The following is a 7,027-nucleotide window of genomic DNA, read 5'->3' as shown; positions in this document are numbered from 1 at the left end:
AGAGAGAGAGAGAGAGAGAGTTTGAACCACTCTCAAATTCAGATGCAAAGACCATTGATGACATCACCATTATAGTTGGAACCACTCTCAAATTCAGATGCAAAGACCATTGATGACATCACCATTATAGTTATACACAATACCCCATCATGACATCACAATACCCCATAATGACATCACAATACCCCATAATAGCATCACAATACCCCATAATGACATCACAATACCCCATAATGACATCACAATACCCCATAATGACATCACAGTACCCCATAATGACATCACAATACCCCATAATAGCATCACAATACCCCATAATGACATCACAATACCCCATAATGACATCACAATACCCCATAATGACATCACAATACCCCATAATGACATCACAATACCCCATCATGACATCGCAATACCCCATAAGGACATCACAATACCCCATCATGACATCACAATACCCCATAATGACATCACAATACCCCATCATGACATCACAATACCCCATAATAGCATCACAATACCCCATAATGACATCACAATACCCCATAATGACATCACAATACCACATAATGACAAAGCAAAAACAGTTTTTTAGAAATTCTTGCAAATTTATTACAAATAAAAAACTGAAATATGACATTTACATAAGTATTCAGACCCTTTACTCAGTACTTTGTTGAAGCGCATTTGGCAGCAATTACAACCTCGAGTCTTCTTGGGTTTGACTCTACAGCTTGGCGCACCTGTATTTGGGGAGTTTCTCCCATTCTTCTCTGCAGATCATCTCAAACTCTGTCAGGTTTGATGGGGAGCGTCGCTGCACAGCTATTTTCAGGTCTATCTAGAGATGTTTGATCAGGTTCAAGTCCGGGCTCTGGCTGGTCCAGTCAAGGACATTCAGAGACTTGTCACAAAGCCACTCCTGTGTTGTCTTGGCTGTGTGCTTAGGGTTGTTGTCCTGCTGGTAAAGGTAAACATTTGCCCCAGTCTGAGGTCCTGAGCGCTCTGGAGCAGGTTTTCATCAAGGATCTCTCAGTACTTTGCTACGTTCATCTATCCCTTGATCCTGACTAGTCTCCCAGTCCCTGCCGCTGAAAAACATCCCCACAACATGATGCCGCCACCACCATGCTTCACCATAGGGATGGTGCAAGGTTTCCTCCAGACGTGACGCTTGGCATTCAGGGCAAAGAGTTCAATCTTGGTTTCATCAGACCAGAGAATCTTGTTTCTCATAATCTGAGAATCCTTTAGGTGCCTTTTGGCAAGCTCCAAGGAGGCTGTCATGTGCTTTTTCCTGAGGAGTGGCATCCATCTGGCCACTCTACCACAAAGGCCTGATTGGTGGAGTGCTGCAGAGATAATGTCCTTTTGGAAGGTTCTCCCAACTCTTGAGCTCTGTCAAAGTGACCATCGGGTTCTTGGTCACCTCCCTGACCAAGGCCCTTCTCCCCCGATAGCTCAGTTTTGCCGAGCAGTGAGCTCTAGGAAGAGTCTTGTTGATTATAAACCATGTTCTTGGGGACCTTCAATGCTGCAGAAATGTGTTGGTACCCTTCTCCAGATCTGAGCCTTCTCCAGATCTCTACCCTTCTCCAGATCAGATCAGAGCCTCGACACAATCCTGCCTCAGAGCACTACGGACAATTCCTTCAACCTCATGGCTTGGTTTTTGCTCTGACATGTACTGTCAACTGTGGGACCTTTTATATAGACAGGTGTGTGCCTTTCCAAATCATGTCACATCAATTGAATTTTCCACAGGTGGACTCCAATCAAGATGTAGAAACATCTCAAGGATGATCAATGGAAACAGGATGCACCTGAGCTCAATTTCAAGTCTCATAGCAAAGGGTCTGAATACTTATGTAAATAAGGCATCTGTTTGAAAGAGTATTAAGAGTAACTATTACTTATGTAAATAAGATATCTGTACGAAAGAGTATTAAGAGTAAGGGGTGGTCAGACGAGTGTTCAGAGAGGTGTATAGGAGTTTCCATCGGTGCCACGACGGTGGAGAGTCCAGACCAGGTTTCCACCGTGCGCATTCCCCCAGAATATGCCGATTTGGCTATCGCCTTTAGTAAGAAGAGGGCGACCAAATTACCACCTCATCGACGGTGGGATTGCGTGATAAACCTCCAGGAGAACGCTGCACTTCCCCGGAGTCATGTGTACCCGCTGTCACAGGAGGAGACGGTGGCTATGGAAACATATGTCACGGAAGCTCTGAGACAGGGGTACATTCGGCCCTCCATGTCACCCGTCTCCTCGAGTTTTTTTTTTGTGAGGAAAAAGGAGGGAGGTCTGCGTCCGTGCATTGATTATCGAGGTCTCAATTCGATCACAGTGGGTTTTAGTTATCCGCTACCTCTCATCGCTACGGCGGTGGAATCATTCCACGGAGCGCGTTTCTTCACAAAACTGGACCTCAGGAGCGCGTATAATCTGGTGCGTATTCCGGGAGGAGACGAGTGGAAAACAGCGTTTAGTACCACATCAGGCCACTATGAGTACCTCGTCATGCCGTATGGGTTGATGAATGCTCCAGCCGTCTTCCAATCCTTTGTAGATGAGATTCTCAGGGACTTGCACAGGCAGGGTGTGGTAGTGTATATCGATGACATCTTGATTTATTCTGCCACACGCGCCGCGCATGTTTCCCTGGTGCGCAGGGTTCTTGGGCGACTGCTGGAGCATGACCTATACGTCAAGGCTGAGAAATGTGTGTTCTCCAAACCAGCCGTTTCCTTCCTGGGTTATCGCATTTCCAGCTCGGGGATGATGATGGAGTGTGACCGCGTTAACGCCGTGCGTAATTGGCCGACTCCGACCACGGTAAAGGAGGTGCAGCGATTTTTAGGGTTTGCCAATTACTACCGGAGGTTTATCCGGGGTTTTGGCCAAGTAGCGGCGCCCATTACCTCACTGGTAAAGGGGGGGCCGGTGCGTCTGCAGTGGTCAGCAGAGGCTGATGAAGCCTTCAACCAGTTGAAGGCACTGTTCACTGGGGCTCCCGTGTTGGCGCATCCGGACCCTTCGTTAGCATTCATAGTGGAGGTGGATGCGTCCGAGGCTGGGGTTGGAGCCGTGCTGTCTCAGCGCTCGGGTACGCCACCGAAGCTCCGTCCCTGCGCTTTCTTTTCTAAGAAGCTGGGTCCGGCGGAGCGGAACTATGATGTGGGGGACCGGGAGTTACTAGCTATGGTAAAAGCCCTGAAGGTGTGGAGACACTGGCTAGAGGGGGCTAAACACCCTTTTCTCATCTGGACTGACCACCGTAATCTGGAGTATATTCGAGCAGCGAGGAGACTGAATCCGCGTCAGGCTAGGTGGGCCATGTTCTTTACACGTTTTAGATTTACGATCTCTTACAGATCAGGTTCCCTCAACACTAAGGCCGACGCGCTGTCCCGTCTCTATGACACCGGGGACCGGGCCATCGAACCCACTCCCATCCTTCCAGCCTCTCGGCTGGTGGCCCCAGTGGTATGGGAGGTGGACGCGGACATCGAGCGAGCGTTGAGGGTTGAACCTGCGCCTACACAGTGTCCGACTGGTAGAAGTTACGTACCGCTTGGTGTCCGTGATAAGTTGATTCGGTGGGCCCACACACTACCGTCTGCGGGTCATCCGGGGATTGATAGGACGGTGCGGGGTCTTAGGGGGAAATACTGGTGGCCCACTTTAGCTAGGGATGTGAGGCTCTATGTCTCTTCCTGTTCGGTATGCGCCCAGAGTAAGGCTCCTAGGCACCTTCCTCGAGGGAAGTTAGAGCACCTCCCGGTTCCACAACGGCCATGGTCCCATCTCTCGGTAGATTTCCTTACTGATCTTCCCCCATCTCAGGGGAACACTACCGTTCTGGTCGTTGTGGATCGGTTTTCTAAGTCCTGCCGTCTCCTCCCATTGCCTGGTCTCCCTACGGCCCTACAGACTGCAGAGGCTCTATTTACCCACGTCTTCCGGCACTATGGGGTTCCAGAGGATATCGTCTCCGATCGGGGTCCCGAGTTCACGTCTCGGGTTTGGAAGGCGTTTATGGAGCGTCTGGGGATCTCGGTCAGCCTTACCTCTGGTTATCACCCCGAAAGTAATGGGCAGGTGGAGAGAGTAAACCAGGAAGTGGGCAGGTTTCTGAGGTCGTATTGCCAGGACCGGCCAGGAGAATGGGCGAGGTACGTCCCGTGGGCAGAGTTGGCCCAGAACTCTCTTCGACATTCGTCCACGAATATGTCGCCATTCGAATGCGTACTGGGCTACCAGCCGGTCCTGGCTCCGTGGCATCAGAGTCAGACCGAGGCTCCTGCGGTGGAGGAGTGGGTACAGCGCTCTAGAGAGACCTGGCGGGCAGTCCAGGATTCTCTCAGGCAGGCCAGTGAACGGCAGAAGAGAGACGCTGACCGCCACCGCAGCGAGGCCCCGGTGTTCGCACCAGGGGACAGGGTCTGGCTCTCGACCCGAAACCTGCCCCTCCGCCTGCCCTGCCGGAAGCTGGGGCCGCAGTGTGTGGGGCCATTTAAAGTCCTGAGGAGGATAAACGAGGTGTGTTATAGATTGCAACTTCCCTCTTATTATCGTATTAACCCCTCGTTTCATGTGTCTCTCCTCAGGCCGGTGGTAGCTGGTCCCCTACAAGACAGTGAGGTACCGGAGGTCCCTCCACCCCCTCTGGACATCGAGGGGTCCCCGGCGTACACAGTACGAGCTATTCTGGACTCGAGACGCCGGGTGAGGGGCCTGCAGTACCTCGTGGACTGGGAGGGGTACGGTCCGGAGGAGAGGTGCTGGGTACCGGGGAGGGACATTTTAGATCCTTCCCTCTTGAGGGATTTCCATCGCCTCCACCCGGATCGCCCTGCGCCTCGTCCTCCGGGTCGTCCTCGAGGCCGGGGTCGGCGCGCTGCGGGAGCCGCGCGTCGGGGGGGGGGGGGTGGGGTACTGTCACGAACCTTGCCGAAGACGGTGCCTCTTCCTGTTCGGGCGGTGCTCGGCGGTCGTCGTCGCCGGCCTATTAGCTGCCATCGATTTCCTTTCCGTTTGTTTTTGGTTATTGGGTAATTGGGTACACCTGTTTTGTATTAGGTTTGTTTGTATGGTATTTAAGGGCTCTAGGCCTGCTGGGTATTTTGTGCGGGCTTGTTTGTGTTACTCAGTGTTTGATGGTGTGAGTTAATTGTACATTTATTCTCCGGACTTTTTTGTCCTGTTGTTTGGACCGGCAACCTAGTTTGGACCGGCGTGACTGTTTTGTTGCACTGGGGAATAAATTTGAAGGAAAGACTGAACCCTGCTCTCTGCGCCTGATTCCACCCACCACCACTCCTAATTGATCGTAACAGTAACTATTACTTATGTAAATAAGATATCTGTACGAAAGAGTATTAAGAGTAATTATTACTTATGTAAATAAGGTACTTCTGTTTTTTTATATTTAACACATTTACAAAAATGTCTAAAAACCTATTTTCACTATGTCATTATGAGGTACTGTGTGTAGATTGATGGGGTAAATGTTTTTATTTAATACATTTTAGAATAAGGCTGTAACGTAACAAAATGTGGAAAAAGTCAAGGGTTCTGAATTACTTTCCGAATGCACTGTACATCATTCAAGTCCAAATATGGATGTAGCAACTAAGGATTCTAAGTTTCTAAGCAACTAAGGTTTCTAACTAAGGATTCTAACTAAGGATTCTAACTAAGGATTCTAACTAAGGATTCTAACTAAGGATTCCAACTAAGGATTCTAACTAAGGATTCTAACTAAGGATTCTAAGGATTCTAACTAAGGATTCCAACTAAGGATTCTAACTAAAGATTCTAACTAAGGATTCTAACTAAGGATTCTAACTAAGGATTCTAACTAAGGATTCTAACTAAGGATTCTCTAAAGTCCAGCCTGTATAGTAACTCTTCTAACAAATGTGTATCATCAACATGTTGTAACATAGTGACGTTGTGTCATCACATCCCGTCATCAATGCCCTGTGACCGTTGTTGTGTCGTCATGGCGAGAGCCAGGTGACCTACCTCCCGCTGTGCGGGGTCAGCGATGGTATCCAAAGTGACGGAGCCCTCGTAGGACAGGAAATGGAAGACATTGAGAGCTCGTACAGCCTCGGGCCCTCGCTGCTTATAACCAAATATCAGATCTATCCACTGGTGCAGCTGGCACGACACAAACTCACTCTCCAACGCCTAGACAGAGGGAGGGATGGAGGCAGAGAGGGGGAGGGAGGGATGGAGGGAGGGGGAGAGAAGGGGAGGGAGGTAGGGAGGGATGGAGGCAGGGAGTGGGAGAGAGCGAGGGATAGAGGTAGGGAGGAGGGAGGGAGGATGGAAGTAGGAGGGAGGGAGGGAGGCAGGGAGGGAGGGAGGGGGAGGGATGGAGGTAGGGAGGAGGGAGGCAGGGAGGGGGAGAGAGCGATGGATAGAGGTAGGGAGGAGGGAGGGAGGGAGGATGGAAGTAGGAGGGAGGGAGGCAGAGAGGGGGGAGGGAGGGAGGATGGAAGTAGGAGGGAGGGAGGCAGAGAGGGGGGAGGGAGGGAGGGAGGATGGAAGTAGGAGGGAGGGAGGCAGAGAGGGGGGAGGGAGGAAGGAGGAGATTACTTATCCTGTAACTGCATGCTTGTTTATATATATTTCTCCATTAGTATGAAAAGTTGTGTGTGTGTGTGTGTGTGTGTGTGTGTGGTGTGTGTGTGTGTGTGTCTTACCATGCGGTTGATGCGTACGAAGTCCTCAGGTTTCTTGGCCCAGGCTGGCAGTTCTATATCAGACACAGGAGTCCCGTCCTCTCTCTGTCCCAACTCAAAACCACTACTGTTAACAAACATCTCTGGAAGGTAGTAGAACTCTGGGATCAACTCCTGTTGGTCAACACATTATACACACATTATTACACTGGTTTACCAATCACAAAATCAATTTATCAATCATGAATTTATCAATCATGAATTTATCAATCATGAATTTATCAATCATGAATTTATAAATCATGAATTTATCAATCAATCAATTTATC

The 7,027-nt window shown here is 49.8% G+C and overlaps 1 protein-coding gene across 1 annotated transcript in view; it reads right to left on the bottom strand.

The window, feature by feature from the left end:
* LOC116352905 (neurobeachin) overlaps positions 1-7,027 on the bottom strand; it is a gene marked incomplete in the record, with an annotated part of 40,425 nt that overhangs the window by 7,726 nt on the left and 25,672 nt on the right. The window contains 2 exon segments of the mRNA XM_031808718.1: positions 6,034-6,201; positions 6,720-6,872. Of these exon segments, the coding sequence (XP_031664578.1) occupies positions 6,034-6,201; positions 6,720-6,872 (321 nt within the window).

This window comes from Oncorhynchus kisutch, linkage group LG29 (assembly GCF_002021735.2).
Source record: "Oncorhynchus kisutch isolate 150728-3 linkage group LG29, Okis_V2, whole genome shotgun sequence".
Classification (NCBI taxonomy): domain Eukaryota; kingdom Metazoa; phylum Chordata; class Actinopteri; order Salmoniformes; family Salmonidae; genus Oncorhynchus; species Oncorhynchus kisutch.
This window is presented reverse-complemented; position numbering and strand designations above follow the sequence as displayed.